Below are 26,655 nucleotides of genomic sequence, written 5' to 3' on the forward strand. Positions count from 1 at the left end.
CCAAATTAGCTTACTTTAAAGATCTTTGGAATGAACTGTCATCTAGTTGGCATAGCTGCTTTAGTCTCTAATACTTTTTGTATAACTGAGGAATGCAGGGAAATAAAGTTTAGACTAAAATGTGAATAAGCTTTGCAACCTGTGGCATCAAGTTCTACAAGAGGAAAAATACTTAGAAAACAGAAATGTATATCAATATTTATTAATCTGTCTGCAGTTACAGTGAAACCTAAATCACTGAACAAAAATCCTATTTATTTCAACATCCAATTGAAAATTGAAGTTGAATATACATCCATGATTTTTTATTATTAAAATATACTGTAGCAAGTCTCAGTTTAAATTAACCAATACCTGCATAATAAACTCGCCCTCAGTTTCTAAAGCAAAAAGTGAAACATCTCTAAAATTCGCTATCTGTAATTCATAACCTAAATAAGCCAAGCAAACTGTCATGCGGCTGGTTGGAACCACAGAATGGTGCAAATCAGATTAGAAAAACATTTGACTGGCTGGCTCACTATGTACCTTTTAATTGTAATTTTCATATGGTGGAAATGCAGGTTCACAGACTGTGTGCTGATATCTTGTATACTGTACAGTACTCCATATTAAAGTCTATTAAGTATCAATGTTATTGTACACAAATATTTTTTTTATTTATTATCACACCGGCCGATTCCCACCAAGGCAGGGTGGCCCGAAAAAGAAAAACTTTCACCATCATTCACTCCATCACTGTCTTGCCAGAAGGATGCTTTACACTACAGTTTTTAAACTGCAACATTAACACCCCTCCTTCAGAGTGCAGGCACTGTACTTCCCATCTCCAGGACTCAAGTCCGGCCTGCCGGTTTCCCTGAATCCCTTCATAAATGTTACTTTGCTCACACTCCAACAGCACGTCAAGTATTAAAAACCATTTGTCTCCATTCACTCCTATCAAACACGCTCACGCATGCCTGCTGGAAGTCCAAGCCCCTCGCACACAAAACCTCCTTTACCCCCTCCCTCCAACCCTTCCTAGGCCGACCCCTACCCCGCCTTCCTTCCACTACAGACTGATACACTCTTGAAGTCATTCTGTTTCGCTCCATTCTCTCTACATGTCCGAACCACCTCAACAACCCTTCCTCAGCCCTCTGGACAACAGTTTTGGTAATCCCGCACCTCCTCCTAACTTCCAAACTACGAATTCTCTGCATTATATTCACACCACACATTGCCCTCAGACATGACATCTCCACTGCCTCCAGCCTTCTCCTCGCTGCAACATTCATCACCCACGCTTCACACCCATATAAGAGCGTTGGTAAAACTATACTCTCATACATTCCCCTCTTTGCCTCCAAGGACAAAGTTCTTTGTCTCCACAGACTCCTAAGTGCACCACTCACTCTTTTTCCCTCATCAATTCTATGATTCACCTCATCTTTCATAGACCCATCCGCTGACACGTCCACTCCCAAATATCTGAATACGTTCACCTCCTCCATACTCTCTCCCTCCAATCTGATATTCAATCTTTCATCACAAATATATAAACCAGTAATTTCATAATATTAATTGTTTTATACAAAAGTGGGTACCTTCAAAAGCCCTGACTATAAGTGCTAAACATTCCTCTACGTAGTTGCTAATGCATTTGTCAAATCCAGCCTCAGGTATCTCTCAGCTCTAACTATACACAGAGAAATTTTTCACCACATGGCATTGGTTACAGCAGCTCAGTCATGTAATATATTTATCATGATGTACTTAACCATAAATATTAGAGATACCACAATTAATAAACAAGTTATTTAATTAGAACTGTCAAGTTTTAATTTTCAAGTTGCTAAAAAATTTACAGTTTCAATTTAAAGGGAAAATATATTGAACACAAACAAATTTGTTTGACAAATTCACAACTGTACATATACACACAAAACTGCATTCTGTATGAACAATTAACAGAGGTTCCCAAAACTCACCATTATGGTCTAATACCAAAACTTCAGTCTTTCACTGCAGTAACTTGTTATTAATGGGACCATTCTACTGGCCAACCAACTTTCAATCTGACCTCAGTTCATTTGAGGTTTCTGAGAATTAGTTTCACATATTACCACCAAAAGGTCCCAAACATAGTGCTTAGTTCCATGCCCGATAAACCAAGCATCTGTTTAATGGGAGTCTCAAGTAGTGAATTTATTATATTATTATTAAAAACAAATGCTGAATATTTATGAAAACATGATGTTGACTCTCACAAGAATTTCACAAAAATGAAGATGTAGGGAGAGAGAGGGAAGTGAGTGTGCGAGAGCAAAAGCAAGTCAAAATTACATGAGTGTTTGCACTCATGTAATTATGACTTGTGAGTCATTATAGCAGTCACAGTGGGGACCATGCTAACTTTCCTGTGTATACACCTTGCTATGCAAATTTTATTAAGCTGGCATGGTACAGTATATAATGTACTGACTTGACAGTTTTAAAACTGGTTTGCCATGGGTTTATACCCCACCTGTTCTGTGAATAATTAAATTCTTGGTGGTTCCCAGCATGCCAAAACTATGCAGATGCCTAAAATTCACAATGTTTATGCCATTACAGTATCATTACTTAGCACTATAATTTGACACTTCTGCATAATTATAACTGTGCTAAATTCAGAAAGCATTAAATTGCTGCTGCTGTTGTTTTGGCTGCCAATCCAACTCAAGTGTTTGCAGTAACATAAAGCAGTTTGTTGCTTAGGCTGATCCTCCAATGCTGTGCTTGCTTGAAGTAAGTAGAAACAGTCAGTCTGCTGAATCCCTAAGAGCTCACTCTTGAAAAAGAGTTGGAGTCAGTCTGATAATTTTTCTTTTTTTTTTTAACAAGCTGATTCTCTCACTGAGGCAGGGTGACCAGAAAAAGAAAAACTTTCACCATCATTCACACTAAATTTTGCATGTTATGCTGTAATTACAGAGTATTAGATGGCCATATGTATTATTCTATGCTTCTTGTGAATGGATCAAACCTCAAGCCTTTGATGAGTTCTGAGAGTTTTTCTACTCCTGGAGCCCAGTGCTGTACAATATGGCTTTTAAAGTTATATATACTGTAGTCATACTGATAAACTGGTTGTATGAATTATATATAGCAATGTTACTGTCACTCCTCATTTTAACTGGAAAACAGGAATTAAACTGACAGTGAATGACTCTAGATTTTCAAGGTTTGATTGTATTACTGAAAAATAGGCTCCTAGAAGTAGCTTTAATCATGCTTACCCAAATCTACTACTTTTGTTCATATCTCTTCCAATACCAAAGGAATAGAACATAGAAGCTGACTTAGTATACTTTCCCCATGACCCAAAGGGCACAACCAGAGCAGTCATGTTGTCTTCAGATGACATGCTGAGTGCCTAAAAAATATAACAAGTAATCATCAGTTAATAATCCTGGTAATTTATATTTATAATAAGAGTATTTTTGAGAATAATGAGCCATTAATACTTCCTTGCAAGATGCACAGTTGTTCATATAACTATATCACACAATACTATAATCACAAAATGCACAAGCTTTTTTTATTTGTCCTTAACCCTTTCAGGGTCGACAGGCCCTCTCAGAGACTTGTTCTCAGGATTGGCCAAATTTCAAAAAAAAAAAAAAAAAAAAAAAAAAAAAAAAAAAAAAAAAAAAAAAAAAAAAAAAAAAAAAAAAAAAAAAAAAAATCTTATGAAAAGATAGAGAATCTTTTCCCGATCATAATGACACCAAAAGTATGAAATTTGATGGAAAACTTACGGAATTATGCTCTCACGAAGTTAGCGGTCTCGACGATGTTTACGCATCGGCGATTTTGCCCACTTTGAGCCCTCTTTTTGGCCAATTCCAGTGTACTTGTCGACAAAACTCATAACTACTTTGCTAGAACTCCATTTTTTCTATCGAATGAGTACAAGAAACCACCCATTTACCAATTTCAACTATCCAATACAGTGGTCAGAATTTAGCAATTTTGCCAATTTCACACAAATTTCAAAAGATGCCAATTTCCGAATAGGGTCCAGAATAAACAAGAAAGACATTCCTGGCACTAAAATAACATTTCCTCTGTTCATTAGTCACATCCCCATGCCCCTCTTACATTCTTTTGCTTTCCATTTTGAATTTTTATTCTCACAAAAAAATAGAAGATTTACTGTTATGTAGACTACTGCATTGGTGTAGAAATGGTATAAATAATATCAGCGCACTTGTGAAAGAATATTAGATTCACCAGTTGAGTTGATGTGTACTGGACACATAGCATGATTTGTTTACTTTTGAACTTTGGTAAAAATCGAATATTTCTGCTACTTTGAGCTCAATTTCAAGGTACTTTTCTTTGTAAAACCAGTCAAAATCATCTCAATTTCTGTAATATGTCTTCCATTCTATAAAATGAGACAAGGAAAACTAGAATACAACAATAAATATCATACGAAAATACAGTGCAAGGTCACTGTTTTAATCCAAAAACGTCAAAAACCCTGGCGTGTAAGCCGTACTAGTACGGCCGAAACCCTGAAAGGGTTAAATCTCAAATTAAATTTCCCAAACACTATTTACATCTTTTCTTTTAAATAAATAATGAGTTCTTGAATCAATTGAAGAACAAAGAGCAAGAAGAGATAAGATTACAACATACAAAATACTCTGGGGCACAGACTGGGCAAACAAGGAAAAGACCTTTACATGAGGGCACAGTTGGAAATTCCACACCTAAATAATCTATAGCAATGTTAGAATTTTTTTTTTTTACGTGAGAGGAAAAAAGTGGAATAGGGTGAAGAAGTATAATAAAAGCAGACACCATGAAAGAATTGTAAAAGGATATTACAGTTATTTCACGTCAGTCAGTACAACAGCTAGCAACTACTGTAGTAGTAAGAATCATCTCAGGTAAGAGGTTTTCTTTACAAATTTTATACCAATACATTTTCTATTTCTTAACTACAAAAGACTTTTACATATATGCTATTAGATAAATAATAAATGTGCATTCTTCTTCCTCTTCTTTCAACAAATTGGCCGTATCCCACCAAGGCGGGGTGGCCCAAAAGGAAAAATGAAAGTGTCTGCTTTTAAATTTAGTAATAGATACAGAAGAAGGGGTTACTAGCCCTTTGTTCCCGGCATGTTAGTCACCTCTTACGACACACGTGGCTTATGGAGGAAGAATTCTGTTCCACTTCCCCATGGAGATAAGAGGAAATAAACAAGAACTAGTAAGAAAATAGAAGAAAACCCAGAGGGGTGTGTGAATATATGCTTGTACATGTATGTGTAGTGTGGCCTAAGTGTAAGTAGAAATAGCAAGACGTATCTGAAATCTTGCATGTGTATGAGACAGAAAAAAGACACCAGCACTCCTACTAACATGTAAAACAATTACAGACTTTCGTTTTACACTCACTTGGCAGAACAGCAGTACTTCCCTGGGTGGTTGCTGTCTACCAACCTACTACTTAGTAAATTTGCATTCTTCTTCTTTCAACATACCGGCTGTATCCCACCGAGGCGGGGTGGCCCAAAAGGAAAAACGAAAGCTTCTCCTTTTACATTTAGTAATATATACAGGAGAAGGGGTTACTAGCCCCTTGCTCCCGGCATTTTAGTCACCTTTTACAACAAGCATGGCTTACAGAGGAAGAATTCTGTTCCACTTCCCCATGGAGAGAACTGGAAATAAACAAGAACAAGAACTAGTAAGAAAATAGAAGAAAACCCAGAGGGGTGTGTGCATATATATATATATATATGCTTGTACATGTATGTGTAGTGTGACCTAAGTGTAAGATGTAGCAAGACATACCTGAAATCTTGCATATTTATGAGACAGAAAAAAGACACCAGCACTCCTACCATCATGTAAAACAATTACAGACTTTTGTTTTACACTCACTTGGCAGGACGGTAGTACCTCCCTGGGTGGTTGCTGTCTACCAACCTACTACTTAGTAAATTTGCATTCATACAAGATAATTATACATTATAGAAAAAAGTTAAACAAAGGCTTTATACATGTACATTTTATGTATTACATTCCACATATTTTGCTATGTCAACAAAAGCTTACCTGTTCAGTTAATAGTTGTGCAGCTCGATATGGATCCTCAGCTTGGTTGATAACACTGCAAGCCTCTTCTGACCGAAGCACAAAATTTATGCCATCAGTAATTAAGAGCAGGAAGGCATCCTTTCCATGCTTCACCTGTTGATCAATGTTCAGAGTGAGACAAAGGACAAAAAGATATTTTTAATATCACAATTTTTAAAATAATATTGTTATACCAATGGCTATCATCCTCCAATTAGGAGGGCTAAAAAAAAAACCACACATTCACCATCACTCATTCAACAGCTGTCTTTCAAGAAGTGTACAGACATCACTGTTCAACTGACCAGTCAAACTGCAACATTCCTTGCAGATGAGCAAGGAGGTTTCAGAGTGGGTAGGGGATGTATAGATCAAGTGTTTACATTGAAGCATATATGTGAACAGTATTTAGATAAAGGTAGGGAAGTTTTTATTGCATTTATGGATTTAGAAAAGGCATATGATAGAGTGGATAGGGGAGCAATGTGGCAGATGTTGCAAGTATATGGAATAGGTGGTAAATTACTAAATGCTGTAAAGAGTTTTTATGAGGATAGTGAGGCTCAGGTTAGGGTGTGTAGAAGAGAGGGAGACTTCCCGGTAAAAGTAGGTCTTAGACAGGGATGTGTAATGTCACCATGGTTGTTTAATATATTTATAGAAGGTGTGGAATTAATAAAAGTATTAGTCAGAAGGCAGAAGAAGGGTTGTTGAGGTGGTTTGGTCATTTAGAGAGAATGGATCAAAGTAGAATGACATGGAAAGCATATAAATCTATAGGGGAAGGAAGGCGGGGTAGGGGATGTCCTCGAAAGGGTTGGAGAGAGGGGGTAAAGGAGGTTTTGTGGGCGAGGGGCTTGGACTTCCAGCAAGCGTGCGTGAGCGTGTTAGATAGGAGTGAATGGAGACGAATGGTACTTGGGACCTGACGATCTGTTGGAGTGTGTGCAGGGTAATATTTAGTGAAGGGATTCAGGGAAACCGGAAGTACAATGCCTGCACTTTAACCCTTTGACTGTTTCCGACGTATAAATACGTCTTACGAGCCAATGTTTCTGACGTATTTATACGCACAAATTCTAGCGGCTTCAAATCGAGCGCCAAAGGCCTGATAGGCCTACACGGGAGAGAATGGGTCTCAGTGGTCGGTGTGCACCCTGTGAAAAAAATCTGGGACCTAGCGGTGCATTGTGGGAACGCCATGTTGTCAGTCCATTTTCACCATGCCTCTCGGTAAGAAGTTCCTCACTCCTCGGCGGATTGGAGGTCTTTTGTTCCCAAGTGATAGCTCTAACAGCGATGAAAGTGTCAGTGACAGTGAATTCAAGGGTTTTCAAGTGAGTGTTACCGAAAAAAGTGCCCAGGATAACGTAAATAGTGACGAAAACCCAGATGACCCACAACCTTCGACCTCTGGTGCTGTGCCGGCTTGTTCACGTTCACGTTCGCCTGTACCAGGACGAAAGAGGAAACTATTTGGTCGTGTACAACACCCTGATGATAGCAGTGATAGTGATAGTGATTTCAAAGTCATTGAAAGCAGTTCTAGTGACAGTGAGAGTGAATATTCCCCAGTGAAGCGCCAGTATGTACGACGTAGCATGCGGTCTGGTAGTGTTTCATATGTTGTTCCAAGGGGAAGGAGAAACTCTGGGAGCACATCCCGTGGCCCAACACCACGACCTGATAGTGAAGATGACGATATTGTAACGATGGGTATGAATGGTGACAGTGAGGGAGGAGGCAGTGGTGGTGATAGTGAGGGTGGCACGGCCCATGTGGCACCATCACCGGGCCACGCTACTAGCCACGCGGCTGACTCAGCAGAACAACCAGCCTCACCCTACCCCACACTGCCACAACCTGCACCACCACAACCTGCACAGCCACAACCACAGCCACAACCACGGTACAATATCCAGACCCCACCAGCAGACCGCATCTGGGATTGGCAGGACGGTGACGAGTTTGTTCCCAGTCCCCATGACTTTGATGAAACACAAAGTGGAATAAAGCCATCTTGTCCACTTGGGAACAATGCCAGTGAACTGGACTGCTTTGAGTTATTCTTCGATGAACCCCTGATGGACATCATTGTCAGGGAAACCAACACATACTGTGAATACACCATGGCAAATACAATTCTCTCACCAAAATCACGGCTACACAAGTGGAAGGAGACAACTGTGGCAGAGATGTACCTGTTTTTTGCCACAATAATGCTTATGCCACATGTGTATAAGCACACTGTCACCACATACTGGACAACAGATCGCCTGATTTCAACTCCAGGTTTTAGTGACATTATAGGTGTCAATCGTTTCCTGATACTGTTGCGTATGTTACACTTTTCAGACAAAACCAGGCCTGACAGAAGCGACAAGTTATATAAGATAAGAAATGTGTTTATGTACCTGAAACAAAAGTGCTGCATGTATTTTTATCCCTTCAGGAAGCTTGTTATTGATGAGTCCTTGATTTTATTCAAAGGAAGACTCTCATTCAAGCAATATATACCAAGCAAGAGGAAACACTTTGGTATAAAGCTATTTGTACTGTGTGATTGCAGAAGTGGTCTTGTTTTAGATATTATTGTGTACACTGGCAGTAATACTTTGAGAGATACCATGAAGTTATTGGGTATCTCTGGTGATGTGGTTCGAACAATGATGGAACCATATCTTGGTAAGGGGCATATGTTATTTACTGATAACTGGTACACAAGCCCCTTACTCAGTGATTTCTTGCGAGTGAACTTGACAGACGTGTGTGGCACAGTGCGTGGTAATCGCAAACATATGCCAAGGTTCGACGCTGGCACTCGCAGAGGTGAGGTGCAAGCCTTTGCTGCCAATGACATCATGGCATTTCGGTGGCATGACAAACGTGATGTCACATTGTTGACATCAGTTCACACAAACGAAATGGTACCCAGTGGCAGGGACAACAGAGAGACCAATGAACCCATTCTAAAGCCTGCAGCTGTCATGGACTACAACCTCAATATGCGCTTAGTGGACAAATGTGACATGCAGATTGGGTTTGCAGACTGTGTACGCAAGAGTTATAAGTGGTATATCAAACTTTTTTTCCATCTTGTTGATATCTCTATGCTAAATGCTTATAACATATACAAGTTGAAGACCAACAAAACACCAAAATATGGTGAATTTTGCCTGTCAGTAATCAGACAAATAATTGCAAAGTACAAAGGAGCAACTCCTGCAATAGACCAGCGCCCACAGACGTCATCTCGTTTGAGGCCTGGTGATCACTACCCCATACAACTGCCTCCTACTACTGCCAAGAAAAATGCTCAGAAGAGGTGTTATGTATGTATGCATACCACAAAACGCCCACAAACACGCAGAGACACTCGTTTTATGTGTGAGGAGTGTGAAGTGCCCCTCTGCATATACCCATGTTTCAAAGAGTTCCACAAGCTGCAGCAGTTCTAGGAACGTGGTTAGTGACTGTACATATGTATATATATTATGGAACAATAGTAATAAACATTGTTTTGTATTGTTTGTTTGTGTAAACAAAGTGTATACACAAACTAATAGTGATAAAGTTTGTTCTGTTATTGTGTTGTAAATAATGAGTGTATATTTGAACAATGCACCTTACATTGGTCTCACAGGCCACATAAGTTACCTGGAAAAGAAAAATATTGAAAAATGCAAGAAACCTTTGAATTAGAGTAAATAAAAGAATACCGGGTGGGCGGCAGTCGCCGCTGTTGCCGTACGCACGTCAATTTCTGCAAACTTTGCGGCTCTATATCTCGGTAAGTACTGATGGCAAAAATTTTTTTTTAGGCTTAAAACACTAGTAAAAATATTCCTAACATTTTCATAAGAAAAAATAATTTTTTTTTTTTTCGAATATTTGGCGACATAGAATGACAGTTTCAGAGAGGGCCCTGAAACAGTCAAAGGGTTAAAGGAGGGGTTTGGGATATTGGCAGTTTGGAGGGATATGTTGTGTATCTTTATACGTATATGCTTCTAAACTGTTGTATTCTGAGCACCTCTGCAAAAACAGTGATAAATGTGTGAGTGTGGTGAAAATGTTGAATGATGATGAGAGTATTTTCTTTTTGGGGATTTTCTTTCTTTTTTGAGTCACCCTGCCTCGGTGGGAGACAGCCGACTTGCTGAAAAAAAAAAAATATGATAGAGTGGATAGGGGAGCAATGTGGCAGATGTTGCAAGTATATGGAATAGGTGGTAAGTTACTAAATGCTGTGAAGAGTTTTTATGAGGACAGTGAGGCTCAGGTTAGGGTGTGTAGAAGAGCGGGAGACTACTTCCCGGTAAAAGTAGGTCTTAGACAGGGATGTGTAATGTCACCATGGTTGTTTAATATATTTATAGATGGGGTTGTAAAAGAAGTAAATGCTAGGGTGTTCAGGAGAGGGGTGGGATTAAATTATGGGGAATCAAATACAAAATGGAAATTGACACAGTTGCTTTTTGCTGATGATACTGTGCTTAAGGAAGATTCTAAAGAAAAATTGCAAAGGCTAGTGGATGAGTTTGAGAGTGTGTGTAAAGGTAGAAAGTTGAAAGTGAACATAGAAAAGAGTAAGGTGATGAGGGTATCAAATGATTTAGATAAAGAAAAATTGGATATCAAATTGGGGAGGAGGAGTATGGAAGAAGTGAATGTTTTCAGATACTTGGGAGTTGACGTGTCGGCGGATGGATTTATGAAGGATGAGGTTAATCATAGAATTGATGAGGGAAAAAAGGTGAGTGGTGCGTTGAGGTATATGTGGAGTCAAAAAACGTTATCTAGGGAGGCAAAGAAGGGAATGTATGAAAGTATAGTAGTACCAACACTTATATGGGTGTGAAGCTTGGGTGGTAAATGCAGCAGCGAGGAGACGGTTGGAGGCAGTGGAGATGTCCTGTTTAAGGGCAATGTGTGGTGTAAATATTATGCAGAAAATTCGGAGTGTGGAAATTAGGAAAAGGTGTGGAGTTAATAAAAGTATTAGTCAGAGGGCAGAAGAGGGGTTGTTGAGGTGGTTTGGTCATTTAGAGAGAATGGATCAAAGTAGAATGACATGGAAAGCATATAAATCTATAGGGGAAGGAAGGCGGGGTAGGGGTCGTCCTTGAAAGGATTGGAGAGAGGGGGTAAAGGAGGTTTTGTGGGCAAGGGGCTTGGACTTCCAGCAAGCGTGCGTGAGCGTGTTAGATAGGAGTGAATGGAGACGAATGGCACTTGGGACCTGACAATCTGTTGGAGTGTGAGCAGGGTAATATTTAGTGAAGGGATTCAGGGAACCCGGTTATTTTCATATAGTCGGACTTGAGTCCTGGAAATGGGAAGTACAATGCCTGCACTTTAAAGGAGGGGTTTGGGATATTGGCAGTTTGGAGGGATATGTTGTGTATCTTTATATGTGTATGCTTCTAAACTGTTGTATTCTGAGCACCTCTGCAAAAACAGTGATAATGTGTGAGTGTGGTGAAAGTGTTGAATGATGATGAAAGTATTTTCTTTTTGGGGATTTTCTTTCTTTTTTTGGGTCACCCTGCCTTGGTGGGAGACGACCGACTTGAAAAAGAAAAAAAAAAAAATTCAGGGAAACCGGTTATTTTTACATAGCCGGACTTGAGTCCTGGCATTGCAGGCATTGTACAATGCCTGCACTCTAAAGGAGGGGTTTCGGGATATTAGCAGTTTGGAGGGATATGTTGTGTATCTTCATACGTATATGCTTCTAAACTGTTGTGTCCTGAGCACCTCTGCAAAAACAGTGATTATGTGTGAGTGAAGTGAAAGTGTTGAATGATGATGAAAGTATTTTCTTTTTGGGGATTTTCTTTCTTTTTGGGTCACCCTGCCTCAGTGGGAGACGGCCGACTTGTTAAAAAAAATTAATCTGTTCCAGACACAGAAAAATATTAACAAAATGTACATTTTTTTAAAGATTAAGTATAGTTTTACATACACAAAACAATGAGAACTAAATAAAATGACTAATGAAATGGATAAATGAACATTTAAATCACTTTTACCTTTATTGGAGAGTCTTGGTGGTGTATGCAAAACGGCGAGGAATGGAGAGGGAGGAGAGTTTATTGTTTGGAGGCAGGACAAAATGCTTAAATGTGACGCTATTATCAACTCTACAGCTTATTTATCTACCACAATTCATCTAATATGACATAATAAACAATATTAATAAATAGAAACATGATATATACTCTAGAATGAATAAAATATGTCATTACGTAGTGGTGGTGGTGTTGTTGTTGGGCTTATAAGGGCCACTGACAGCATAAGCCGTACATACAGTGGTGGTGGTGGAGGCAGCAGGAGGCCACCACCACTATTCACACTGAAACAATGCACATAATTTATAAATAAGAAATATTTACACTTTAATTTATAAATAAGAAATATTTACACTTTATAAATAAGAAATATTTACACTTACTTTGGAGGAGATGCTGGCATTGGTTTAGGGTGGTGGAAGATACACAGGGCGGCGTATATTGTCAGTAGCCCAATATACCTCCAACAACATTGGAGGAGTCAGTTTCATGTCGTCCTTTTTCTATCGCTTAATCGCTTAACTTACTTGGTACACTGTTAATGCTACACTTTATCGCTGGCTGGCGCTATAGCCTTTACTGACTCCTGCTGCTTAACTATCGTACATATCGTAGAATCAATGAAGAAGGCACATTTTCCCCTCTCTTCCTCCTTCACTTTCGTACTTTGCTAGGAGTTCTTTCTTGAATTCTATTGTGTTTCTCACTTTCCTTACCAAATGGCTAGCACTAGGAACTTTCTTTGGGTCCATGGTGGCTTATTTTGCAGTTGCACTCAACCAATAACCACAAAAAACAATGGATTATAGTAAAATGTTTGGATGAATGTGCAGAATCTTCCTCACTCACCCAGAGACACAGCCAGACTGACTCACAAATGCGGCGGAGTGGCGGATGGACGCGTCCAATATGGCCACTCTCTGAAATAACGGCCAATGACCAGGAAAGAATTTTGGCCAAAAAAAGCAGGCGAAAACCGAATTGGCCAATATCTGGAACAGCTGATAACCGAGGGTCCTCTGTACGTATATATGCACCCCTCTGGGTTTTCTATTTTCTTTCTAGTTTTTGTTCTTGTTTATTTCCTATCTCCATGGAGAAGTCTATGGGGAAGTGGAACAGAATTCTTCCTCCATAAGCCATGCGTGTTGTAAGAGGCGACTAAAATGACGAGAACAAGGGGCTAGTAAACCCTTACCCTGCATATATTATTAAATGTAAAAGGAGAAACTTTCATTTTTCCATTTGGGTCACCCCGCCTTGGTGGGATACGGTCGGTGTGTTGAAAGAAGAAAGATTGGTATTTATGGTTTGATGTGCAAGTGCCTGTGAATTTTTTGAAATAAAAGGTGAATCTTATTGTAGCCAGTTGGCCCAGTGGCTTATGTGCTGGCTCGGAGTTTTACGACTCACTCACCATCCGCTCAAGAATTATAAAATCCCCAGTTATTATTATTATTATTAATTATTACTGATGTTGGGAAAACAAAAAATGAAAATATGAGGCCTCCAAGCAAGAAGGCTGCAAAGAATTGGTCTAAGAAAATACAATAAGGAAAGAAGCAACTAACTCTCAAATATAGAGGTGAAGGATTATGGAAAAAAATTAAGGCTTTTTAATGAAGGTAGGGATGATGGAGTAATTTTGAAATGAAAGGTTAAATTAATTACCGATTCACATTTTAAAAATATTTACTTGAAAATTTATTATAATGAGGAAAACCACTAATATTAAATACTGTATACTATATTAAAATTAGGAGCTACATGCAGTACTCAACACACTGTTGTTACCCGTAAAGTTGTTGTATCGGGTAAAGCTATCACTCCATACTGCTTGAGGTGGAGATCACCGATGCTGCGAGTCATACTAAGACTGTCATTTACCATGTGGCGTCCAATGTTGTCTACACTCACTTTTCCTCCTGACTGGATAATGCGATCCTGTAAATAGGATACAGTTACCCCATAGAGTCTGGCAAGATTACAAATACTACTGATATCAGAATTATGAATGACTGTACTGGCACCCACCAGACCAGTGGTCACTGCTGTCATGGCCTACCAGAGAGTCAAAGTCTACACTACCCTTCCATATGTAGTTAGCCACTATCACGTTGCTGCGCCCCCCCCCCCGCAGCAATACTATACACTATATACCATAGGAAATCAATATAATTAAATCCAAGCTACTTTCTTTTACAGTAAGTTCAGCATATGTTCAAAACTGCTTTGACCCTTAACCCTTTGACTGTTTCAGGCCCCTTTCTGAAACTGTCATTCTATGTCGCTAAATTTTTGAAAAAAAAAAAAAAAAAAAATCTTATGAAATGATAGAGAATCTTTTCCTGATGGTAATGACACCAAAAGTTCGAAATTTGGTCGAAAGCTCATGGAATTACGCTCCCGCGAAGTTATCGGTCTCGGCGACATATGCGTATCGGCGATTTCGCCGACTTTGAGCCCTATTTTCAGCCAATTCCATTGTTCCAGTTGACAAAACTCATAGCTATTTCTTTAGAACTCCATTTTATCTATCAGCTGAGTACAAGAAACCTCCCATTTACCAATTTGGACTACCCAATATTGTGGTCAGAAATTGGCAATTTGGCCAATTTCACGCAAACTAAAAAAGATGCCAATTTCAAAATAGGGTCCAGAATAAACAAGGTAGACATTCTTGGCACTAAAATAACATATCCTCTGTTCATTAGTCACATCTCTAGGCCCCTCTTATATTATTATTGCTTTCTATTTTGATTTTTTATTCATACAAAAAAATACAAAATTTACTGTTATGCAGACTACTGCATTATTGTAAAAATGGTATAAATAATATCAGTGCACTAGTGAAAGAATATTAGACTCCCCAGTTGATGTGTATTGGATGTGTGGTGTGATTTGTTTACTCCTGAACATTGGTAAAAATCGAACATTTCCGCTACTTTGAGCTCAGTTTCAAGGACGTTTTCATCGTCAAAGTAATGAAAATCATCTCTATTTCTGTAATATGTTTTCCATTTTATCACCTAAGACCATGAAAACGCAAATACATCGATAAATACTATACGAAAATACACCTCAAAGTCGGCGTTTTAATCCAAAAAAACAATCAGTTTTTTTTCTCATTACGCACTGTGTGCTGCAGGATTTTTTTTATGTGGTGCACACTGACCATACAGACCCATTCTCTCATATGTGGGCCTACCAGCTTTCTTCCGCTTGATTTGAAGCCGCTAGAATTATTGAGTATACATACGTCTGAAACACTGGCTCGTAAGACGTATATATACGACCAAAACAGTCAAAGGGTTAAACTGTCCAAACATAGATCTATGTTTGTATCACTAGTGCTCCAAACGTAGATCTATGTTTGTATCACTAGTGCTCCAAACATAGATCTATGTTTGTACCACTAGCACTCCAAACGTAGATCTACGTTTTATTTTTCCTGCCTCCAAATTTGGCATGACTGGCCTGAGATGCGTGGTCAGTATAGAATGGGTCTTAGCACTTGGTGTGTGCAGTATTAAAAAAATCTGGGACCACTTAGTACCTTGTGGGAGCACCAGCTCAATTGAGCGTCAGCTAGAGCAAATAGTGTGGCAAACACCAGGGATTCACTGATGTCACGTCATATTAACACTCCCCTTTTAAGTGGAAAGTGATGGATGTGGCCACAAGTGGTCGAGGAAATATAGAAAATGTTGATAATAACCCATGTGTAACATTTGTGCAACATCCTTTCATTTTTGATACCACTGGTAGTGTCATCCTGCCAGAATATCCTATAACCTATGCCCTAAATAAAGATAAACGATTCTGGAACATGTGTAATACGTATTCGGCAGGCTGGCCAGCTGGCTGACTTTGGCTGTCTCTCTGTCTATCTGTCTATATCTCTGTCTCTCTCTCACATAAGTACAGTTATTATACAAAGTGTAACTTACCTAGGATAACCCAAAAATTCCAGGCAAAGTGCTATACAGTGCTTGTAGATATAAGACATAATAAGCATGAGCTGCTCTCCTAATATTATTCCTAATTGTGACTATCTGAGTACTATTTCAGTACCTAATACAGTGGACCCCCGCATAACGATTACCTCCGAATGTGACCAATTATGTAAGTGTATTTATGTAAGTGCGTTTGTACGTGTATGTTTGGGGGTCTGAAATGGACTAATCTACTTCACAATATTTCTTATGGGAACAAATTCGGTCGGTACAGGCACCTGAACATACTTCTGGAGTGAAAAAATATCGTTAACCGGGGGTCCACTGTATTAGTGTCAGAACAAAATTTGGCTATGAAATCACAAGAACTATTATAAATTGTAATTATCAGAACATAAAAATTATATAAATTAAAATAAAAAAGAGAAAAAAGGTATATCAGCGACACTTCTGCAAGCGGCAGGACTCGATGTTGCAGTAAGGCGAGCATCCAGTGCCAATTTCAGTCTTATATCTCAGTAAGTACTAGTCCTAATTTTTTTTTTTTTGGTCTTATAACACACAGAAAATTGCCCTCTTTAATTAAAAAAAAAAAAAAAAAAAAAAAAAAAAAAAAAAAAAAAAAAAAAAAATATTTGGAGCACTGGGCGAATGAACATAGATCTACGTTGGACAGTTTAAGGGTTACTTGTGTCAAACTTCATACTTAAGAGGTTCTTAATAAAAATTACTCTTTGTTTTAGATTTCAAATAATACATTTTTGCTTATTTGTATTATGAGAGAATTAAAATCCTTTTATAACACAACATGCAATTTCTAAGACATTGGCAATCTCCCATCGAGGTGGGATGGCAAAAAATAAAAATACATTCACTATCCTTCATCCAATAGAGGTCTTGTTAGAAATTGCATGTCACAGTTCAAATGACCCTGCAAAGAAGCAACATTCAGAATCCACCTTCACAGTGCAGACACTACTACCTATCTCCAGAACAAGTGCAGCTAACTGGTTTCCTTGAATACCTTAATAAATGCTACCTTGCTCACACTCCCAACAGCATGTCAAGCCATAATCATTCTTCTTCATTTATCCGAATCTTACATGATCACCCAAGCCTGCTGGATGCTCAAATTTTAGAATTGAAAACTTCCTTTTTCCCCTCCCCCTAACAGTTCATGGTATGTCCTCTACCTCTCTTGACTTCCACCCAGATCTAAACACCCTCTTTATCATACTATTCTGCTCCATCCTCTCTAAATATCAAAACCACTTAACAACACCTCTTTAGCCCTCTGAATTATATGTTTAGTAACTGCTCCATCTTCTAATTTCTATACTCTGAATTCTATGTATAATATTCACAGCACATCTTGCTCTCAAACATGAAATCCCCAATGCTTCCGACCTTCTCCTTGCTGATATTTTTAAAGCCCATGCCTCACACCCATGTAGAAGTGTTGGTACCACTATACTCTACACATTTCTCTTTTTGTCTGTTCAGATAAACTTTTTTTTTTCCACAGCTGCCTCAGCATACCACCCACCTTTTTCCCCCCTCATCTATTTCAAACAGACCAATCTGCTGACATGTCCACCCCCAAATATCTAAATACATTTACAGTTAAAGTAAGAGGTAGATGGGACAAGAGGAAAATGGCAATAACAAGTAAAAGAGAGGTGAAAGTGTATAAACTAAGGGAGGAAGAAGTTCGGGTGAGATATAAGCAACTATTGGCAGAAAGGTGGGATAGTGCAAGTATGAGTAGTGGGGGGGTTGAAGAGGGTTGGAATAGTTTTAAAAATGCAGTATTAGAATGTGGGGCAGAAGTTTGTGACTATAGGAGGGTGGGTGCAGGAGGAAAGAGGAGTGATTGGTGTAATGAAGAAGTAAAGGGTGTGTTAAAAGAGAAAAATGTAGCTTATGAGAGGTTTTTACAAAGCAGAAGTGTTATAAGAAGAACAGAGTATATGGAGAGTAAAAGAAAGGTGAAGAGAGTGGTGAGAGAGTGTAAAAGGAGAGCAGATAGAGTGGGAAAGGCACTGTCAAGAAATTTTGATGAAAATAAGAAAAAATTTTGGAGTGTGATAAACAAGTTAAGAAAGCCTAGGGAACGAATGGATTTCTCAGTTACAAACAGAGTAGGGGAGTTAGTAGATGGGGAGATGGAGGTATTGGGTAGATGGTGGGAACATTTTGAGGAACTTTTAAATGTTGACGAAGAAAGGGAGGCGAAAATTTCATGCACTGACCAGGGAAGAATACCATCTTTTAGGAGTGAAGAAGAGCAGGATGTGAGTGTGGAGGAGGTGCGTGAGGCATTACGTAGAATGAACGGAAGTAAAGCAGCTGGAACTGATGGAATCATGACAGAAATGTTAAAAGCAGGGGGAATATAATATTGGAATGGTTGGTACCTAGGGACTGGCAGAGAGCATGTATAATTCCTTTACACAAAGGGACGAGGAACAAAAGAGATTGTAAAAATTATAGAGGAATAAGTTTACTAAGTATACCAGGAAAAGTGTATGGTAGGGTTATTATTGAAAGAATTAGAGGTAAGACAGAATGTAGGATTGAGGATGAGCAAGAAGGTTTCAGAGTGGGTAGGGGATGTGTAGTTCAAGTGTTTACATTGAAGCATATATGTGAACAGTATTCTGATAAAGGAAGGGAAGTTTTCATTGCATTTATGGATTTAGAAAATGCATATGACAGAGTGGATAGGGGAGCAATGTGGCAGATGTTGCAAATATATCGAATAGGTGGTAAGTTACTAAATGCTGTAAAGAGTTTTTATGAGGATAGTGAGGCTCAGGTTAGGGTGTGTAGAAGAGAGGGAGACTACTTCCCAGTAAAAGTAGGTCTTAGACAGGATGTGTAATGTCACCATAGTTTTTTAATATATTTATAGATGGGGTTGTAAAAGAAGTCAATGCCAGGGTGTTGGGGAGAGGGGTGGGATTAAATTATGGGGAATCAAATACAAAATGGGAACTGACACAGTTACTTTTTGCTGATGATACTGTGCTTATGGGAGATTCTAAAGAAAAGTTGCAAAGGTTAGTGGAAGAGTTTGGGAGAGTGTGTAAGGGTAGAAAATTGAAAGTGAACATAGAAAAGAGTAAGGTGATGAGGGTATCAAATGATTCAGATAAAGAAAAATTGGATATCAAATTGGGGAGGAGGAGTATGGAAGAAGTGAATGTTTTCAGATATTTGGGAGTTGACGTGTCAACGGATGGATTTATGAAGGATGAGGTTAACCATAGAATTGATGAAGGAAAAAAGGTGAGTGGTGCGTTGAGGTATATGTGGAGACAAAAAGTATTATCTATGGAGGCAAAGAAGGGAATATATGAAAGTATAGTAGTACCAACACTCTTACATGGGTGTGAAGCTTGGGTTGTAAATGCTGCAGTGAAGAGATGGCTGGGGGCAGTGGAGAAGTCCTGTCTAAGGGCAATGTGTGGTGTAAATATTATACAAAAAATTTACACCACACATGGGTGTGAAGCTTGGGTTGTAAATGCTGCAGCGATGAGACAGTTGGAGGCAGTGGAGATGTCCTGTCTAAGGGCAATGTGTGGTGTAAATATTATGCAGAAAATTCGGAGTTTGGAAATTAGAAGGTGAGAAGCTAATAAAAGTATTAGTCAGCGGGCTGAAGAGGGGTTGTTGAGGTGGTTTGGTCATTTAGAGAGAATGGATCAGAGTAGAATGACATGGAGAGCGTATAAATCTGTAGGGGAAGGAAGGCGAGGTAGGGGTCGTCCTTGAAAAGGTTGGAGGGAGGGGGTAAAGGTGGTTTTGTGGGAGAGGGGCTCGGATTTCAGCAAGCGTGCATGAGTGTGTTAGATAGGAGTGAATGAAGACGAATGGTATTTGGGACCTGACGAGCTGTTGGAGTGTGAGCAGGGTAATATTTAGTGAAGGGATTCAGGAGCCTTTGAACCAAGTGAGAGAGTAATTGTGGTAGGGGACCTGAATGCTAAAGTACGAGAAACTTTTAGAGAGGGTGTGGTAGGTAAGTTTGGGGTGCCAGGTGTAAATGATAATGGGAGCCCTTTGACTGAACTTAGTATAGAAAGGGGTTTAGTTATAGGTAATACATATTTTAAGAAAAAGAGGATAAATAAGTATACAAGATATGATGTAGGGCAAAATGACAGTAGTTTGTTGGATTATGTATTGGTAGATAAAAGACTGTTGAGTAGACTTCAGGATGTACATGTTTATAGAGGGGCCACAGATATATCAGATCACTTTTTAGTTGTAGCTACACTGAGAGTAAAATGTAGATGGGATACAAGGAGAATAGAAGCATCAGGGAAGAGAGAGGTGAAGGTTTATAAACTAAAAGAGGAGGCAGTTAGGGTAAGATATAAACAGCTATTGGAGGATAGATGGGCTAATGAGAGCATAGGCAATGGGGTTGAAGAGGTATGGGGTAGGTTTAAAAATGTAGTGTTGGAGTGTTCAGCAGAAGTTTGTGGTTACAGGAAGGTGGGTGCAGGAGGGAAGAGGAGTGATTGGTGGAATGATGATGTAAAGAGAATAGTAAGGGAGAAAAAGTTAGCATATGAGAAGTTTTTACAAAGTAGAAGTGATGCAAGGAGGGAAGAGTATATGGAGAAAAAGAGAGAGGTTAAGAGAGTGGTGAAGCAATGTAAAAAGAGAGCAAATGAGAGAGTGGGTGAGATGTTATCAACAAATTTTGTTGAAAATAAGAAAAAGTTTTGGAGTGAGATTAACAAGTTAAGGAAGCCTAGAGAACAAATGGATTTGTCAATTAAAAATAGGAGAGGAGAGTTATTAAATGGAGAGTTAGAGGTATTGGGAAGATGGAGGGAATATTTTGAGGAATTGTTAAATGTTGATGAAGATAGGGAAGCTGTGATTTTGTGTATAGGGCAAGGAGGAATAACATCTTGTAGGAGTGAGGAAGAGCCAGTTGTGAGTGTGGGGGAAGTTCGTGAGGCAGTAGGTAAAATGAAAGGGGGTAAGGCAGCCGGGATTGATGGGATAAAGATAGAAATGTTAAAAGCAGGTGGGAATATAGTTTTGGAGTTTTTGGTGCAATTATTTAATAAATGTATGGAAGAGGGTAAGGTACCTAGGGATTGGCAGAGAGCATGCTTAGTTCCTTTGTATAAAGGCAAAGGGGACAAAAGAGAGTGCAAAAATTATAGGGGGATAAGTCTGTTGAGTATACCTGGTAAAGTGTATGGTAGAGTTATTATTGAAAGAATTAAGAGTAAGACGGAGAATAGGATAGCAGATGAACAAGGAGGCTTTAGGAAAGGAAGGGGGTGTGTGAACCAGGTGTTTACAGTGAAACACATAAGTGAACAGTATTTAGGTAAGGCTAAAGAGGTCTTTGTGGCATTTATGGATTTGGAAAAGGCGTATGACAGGGTGGATAGGGGGGCAATGTGGCAGATGTTGCAGGTGTATGGTGAAGGAGGTATGTTACTGAAAGCAGTGAAGAGTTTTTACGAGGATAGTGAGGCTCAAGTTAGAGTATGTAGGAAAGAGGGAAATTATTTCCCAGTAAGAGTAGGCCTTAGACAAGGATGTGTGATGTCACCGTGGTTGTTTAATATATTTATAGATGGGGTTGTAAGAGAAGTAAATGCGAGGGTCTTGGCAAGAGGCGTGGAGTTAAAAGATAAAGAATCACACATAAAGTGGGAGTTGTCACAGTTGCTCTTTGCTGATGACACTGTGCTCTTTGGAGATTCTGAAGAGAAGTTGCTGAGATTGGTGGATGAATTTGGTAGGGTATGCAAAAGAAGAAAATTAAAAGTGAATACAGGAAAGAGTAAGGTTATGAGGATAACAAAAAGATTAGGTGATGAAAGATTGGATATCAGATTGGAGGGAGAGGGTATGGAGGAGGTGAATGTATTCAGATATTTGGGAGTGGACGTGTCAGCGGATGGGTCTATGAAAGATGAGGTGAATCATAGAATTGATGAGGGGAAAAGGGTGAGTGGTGCACTTAGGAGTCTGTGGAGACAAAGAACTTTGTCCTTGGAGGCAAAGAGGGGAATGTATGAGAGTATAGTTTTACCAACGCTCTTATATAGGTTTGAAGCATGGGTGATGAATGTTGCAGCGAGGAGAAGGCTGGAGGCAGTGGAGATGTCATGTCTGAGGGCAATGTGTGGTGTGAATATAATGCAGAGAATTCATAGTTTGGAAGTTAGGAGGAGGTGTGGGATTACCAAAACTGTTGTCCAGAGGGCTGAGGAAGGGTTGTTGAAGTGGTTCGGACATGTAGAGAGAATGGGGTGAAACAAAATGACTTCAAGAGTGTATCAGTCTGTAGTGGAAGGAAGGCATGGTAGGGGTCGGCCTAGGAAAGGTTGGAGGGAGGGGGTAAAGGAGGTTTTGTGTGCGAGGGGCTTGGTCTTCCAGCAGGCATGCGTGAGCGTGTTTGATAGGAGTGAATGGAGACAAATGGTTTTTAATACTTGACGTGCTGTTGGAGTGTGAGCAAAGTAACATTTATGAAGGGGTTCAGGGAAACCGGCAGGCCGGACTTGAGTCCTGGAGATGGGAAGTACAGTGCCTGCACTCTGAAGGAGGGGTGTTAATGTTGCAGTTTAAAAACTGTAGTGTAAAGCACCCTTCTGGCAAGACAGTGATGGAGTGAATGATGGTGAAAGTTTTTCTTTTTCGGGCCACCCTGCCTTGGTGGGAAGCGGCCAGTGTGATAATAAAATAATAATAAAATAAATTCAGGGAAACCGGTTATTTTTACATAGCCGGACATGAGTCCTGGAAATGGGAAGTACAATGCCTGCACTTTAAAGGAGGGGTTTGGCATACTGGCAGTTTGGAGGAATATGTTGTGTATCTTTATACGTATATGCTTCTAAACTGTTGTATTCTGAGCACCTCTGCAAAAACAGTGATTATGTATGAGTGAGGTGAAAGTGTTGAATGATGATGAAAGTATTTTCTTTTTGGGGATTTTCTTTCTTTTTGGGTCACACTGCCTCGGTGAGTAATGGCCGACTTGTTAAAAAAAAAAAAAAAAAAAATTCTCCCTCCCTCCTTTCCTTTTAATCTAATATCCAGTTTTTCACTGCCTATATTTTTTTGCTACTCTCATTATTTTCCCTTTTCTATTTTAACTTTTAACATCCTTCTTTTACATACCCTCCTAAATTCCTCCACCAACCTTGGTATTAATTTATATAAAATGACTACTAAATTAACAATACCAGTGATGTGTTTGCAGGATACCTTCTCGGAGATAAGTGATGGACAGTGATCACGTGTGAGTTCCCTTGGTGCCCCTGAGCGGTATAATATTGCTCGAGAGTCTCCAACATGGCCAATAGCAAGCTCTACTCCTCCTCGTAATAAACACACTGTTGCTGTAGTTCCACCATTCAAGCCTGAAAAAGGTTTCCTAATGTTAATGATAGTGTTAATTCACAATTAACCCACAATATGGTGACAAATTAGATGTCTTGGTTTATTCTGAACAATTAGTGTTGTACCATGATAATGGTGCAACATAACTGCCTAATTTCACCTCTAATTTGCTTGTTAGCTGTGAATTGCTTGGGATATTTGCTGTTCAGAGTGTCACCTGAACTCTCATATCTGCATGCCTCTGGCAAGACAGTGATAGTGTGAATGATGGTGAAAGTGTTTCTTTTTTGGGTCACCCTGCCCCAGTGGGAGACGACCAGCAGTTAAAAAACAAAAATTACATTAGTTGAAAAAATGCATCAAACCTCTATCATCATTCTGAATCAGTCAAAGGATATGATATCAGAAACATTTTAAAAGGCAATTTTTAGCACAGCTTTTTTTTCACCAATTTAAAGTGACCTAAAGAAACAACTAATTCACCATCGCTCACATTCTATTTGTATTTGAAGGTTTGTGTGTCTGGCGACTCACAATGTTTGAAGGGTAGTCATATGTAGGATCTTTTTCCAGATATTTCACATAAGTTTAAGATTTAAAGTGACACTTTAAATCTTAAAAATAAGTTTCATAGAAACCTCAGTGCTGGTTTAGCTATCAGTAAGTGATGCAGAATAATTCACTATACTGTAGTTGAAACAATTCACTACTAAAACACAGTTTGGAGAGGAAACTTTGTAGAGTGGTACCTCGAGTTTCAAACAGCTGCTAACGCGATCAATTATGTATGTGTATTTTTGTAAGTGCTTTTGTAAGTGTATTTTTGGGGGTCTGAAACAGACTAATCTAATTTACATTATTCCTTATGAGAACAAATTCATTCAGTATCGGCACTCGAACAGCCTTCTGGAACAAATTAAGTTCGTAACTCGAGGTACCACTGTACACTGTTTCAGTCCATCCTGGGCCATGATCAAATCAGTCTGGGGTTTGTAACTGCCCAGGGTATACCAAAATGTTGCCTAAAATTACTCTCCAAATTAAATTTAATAGTACAAAAATAACCCACACACAGGAGAGAGAAGCTTATGATGACATTTCGATCCAACTTTGACCATGTACAAAATCTCTCTATGGGCGGGTTATTTGTGTATTGCTCCACAGTACTGTGCCATTTTGTTCTTGAGTGTTAATAGTGTAAATAAGTTTATTTAAGTATGGATGCGCATAAGTACAACTGTCATATACAGTGGCACCTTGAGATACAAATTTATTTCGTTCCAGAAGGCTGTTCAAGTGCCGATACCGAACGAATTTGTTCCCATGAGGAATAATGTAAATTAGATTAATCCGTTTCAGACCCCTAAAAATACACTTACAAAAGCACTTACATAGATACACTTACATAACTGCTCGAGTTTCGAGCTGTTCGTATCCCGAGGTACCACTGTATAGTGTAAATTACCTAGGGTAACCCCCCCAAAAAATGTTAGTGATGCAACTGTCACATTCCTGGGAATGAAAAATATTGTAAGAAACAACAACTGCTCTCAAAAGAGCATTCACATGAAGATTGGAAGTTAAGCAACATCAAAATTACAGTAAGAGAAAAAATTAATTTAAGAACATTAGAAAATGTAGAGATGAAGAAAACTTTATTTATTTATTTATTTAATGTCTTTGCAAACAGTACACTGAGATTGTGTATATACAATAGTGGGTTGCAATGCAAAGAGACCCTCTATTATGCCTAGGCATTAAGGGCCAACTTAACATTATTGGCTTACATTCTACTTAATACTAAGAAATAGTATATCATAGTTGTACAGTAGGAAATTAATTATTTCATAGTTGTACAGTAGAATATTAATTATAAATTAATCAAAATTTGTATAATACAAAGATATACGTATTTATATTCTAAAATGCTTTTGTGAAAAACAATGATTCAATTATATTCCTGTCAACAATGGATAAAAGGTTCAATGTGATTGTTTCAGTTATGATGTGGGAGTACATAGGTGAGTAAATGTATACTGAGTATTTAGCATTTAGTCTAGGGTAATTAAGTGGCTTTTGAGAAGTCTTAAATTGATTTTCAGACTGGGTTACTTTAACATCTTCTGGTAATGAATTCCATATTTTGGGGCCCTTTATGTGCATAGAGTTTTTACACAGTGTGATATGGACACGAGGTATATCAAAAAGAGATCTGTGTCTTGTGTTGTGGTCATGTGTCCTGTTTAGGTTGGTGAGGAAAAGTTTGAGTGGAGGGTTTATATTTGCATGTATTGTTCTGTGTATGTAGTAGGCACATGAATAAGTATGGATGTTCTTAATGGTAAACAGATTCAGACTTTTGAAAACTGGTGGAGTATGCTGGCGGGAGTGGGAATTTGTTATTTATTTATTTATTAATTTGAACATGATACAGAGAAGTACAAAAGAATACAGTTAAATGCAGCATGCCAAAGCCACTTGAATGCATAGCATTACTGGCAGGCTTAAAATTAACTTAAGATTAACTAAGCAATGAAGTATTCAGTGGTAAAACATTATTGTAAACAGATAACAATTAAGCACAAATGAGTATTACAAAAACAGGTCGTATGGTTGCTTGCATTGCTGTACAATCAGTATTTATTTATTTATTTATTTATTTATTTAATTTGAACATGATACAGAGAAGTACAAGGAATACAATTTTTAAAGTGCAGCATGCCAAAGCCCCTTGTTTGCAGAGCATTATGGGCAGGCTTAAAATTAACTTAAGATTAACTAAGCAATGATATATTCAGTGGTACAAAATTATTGTAAAACAGATAACAATTTAGTACAAATGAGTATTACAAAGACAGGTCATATGGTCATTTACTGTGTTGCTGTGTAATCAGTAGAATGGAGTATTCTGTTAGGTAATGAAGTTAAATAGTAACAAAGTTTGATTGGGTCACAGGTTGACATTTATGAGATACAATTATTCAGTATTTATTTAGTTGTGGGTGAGTAAGTGATTTTTGAGAAGAGACTTGAATTTATAAACAGACAGTGTTTCTTTTATAGTCACAGGTAATGAATTCCAGATTTTAGGGCCTTTTATGTGCATTGAG

General features: G+C 38.6%; 1 protein-coding gene across 4 annotated transcripts in view; it reads right to left on the minus strand.

Moving 5' to 3' along the window:
* Positions 1 to 2,806: 2,806 nt before the first annotated feature.
* Positions 2,807 to 26,655, minus strand: part of LOC128688911 (protein phosphatase Mn(2+)-dependent 1K) — a 52,071-nt gene continuing 28,222 nt past the window's right edge. For all 4 annotated transcript variants that reach the window (XM_070085521.1, XM_053776963.2, XM_053776961.2 and 1 more), the window contains 4 exons: positions 23,411 to 23,565; positions 13,992 to 14,141; positions 6,103 to 6,237; positions 2,807 to 3,400 (listed from right to left, as the gene is read on the minus strand). In XM_070085521.1, coding sequence (XP_069941622.1) covers positions 3,260 to 3,400; positions 6,103 to 6,237; positions 13,992 to 14,141; positions 23,411 to 23,565 — 581 coding nt within the window. In that variant the 3' untranslated portion in view covers positions 2,807 to 3,259. The remainder of the gene's footprint in view (positions 3,401 to 6,102; positions 6,238 to 13,991; positions 14,142 to 23,410; positions 23,566 to 26,655) is intronic.

This window comes from Cherax quadricarinatus, chromosome 16 (assembly GCF_038502225.1).
Source record: "Cherax quadricarinatus isolate ZL_2023a chromosome 16, ASM3850222v1, whole genome shotgun sequence".
Taxonomy (NCBI): domain Eukaryota; kingdom Metazoa; phylum Arthropoda; class Malacostraca; order Decapoda; family Parastacidae; genus Cherax; species Cherax quadricarinatus.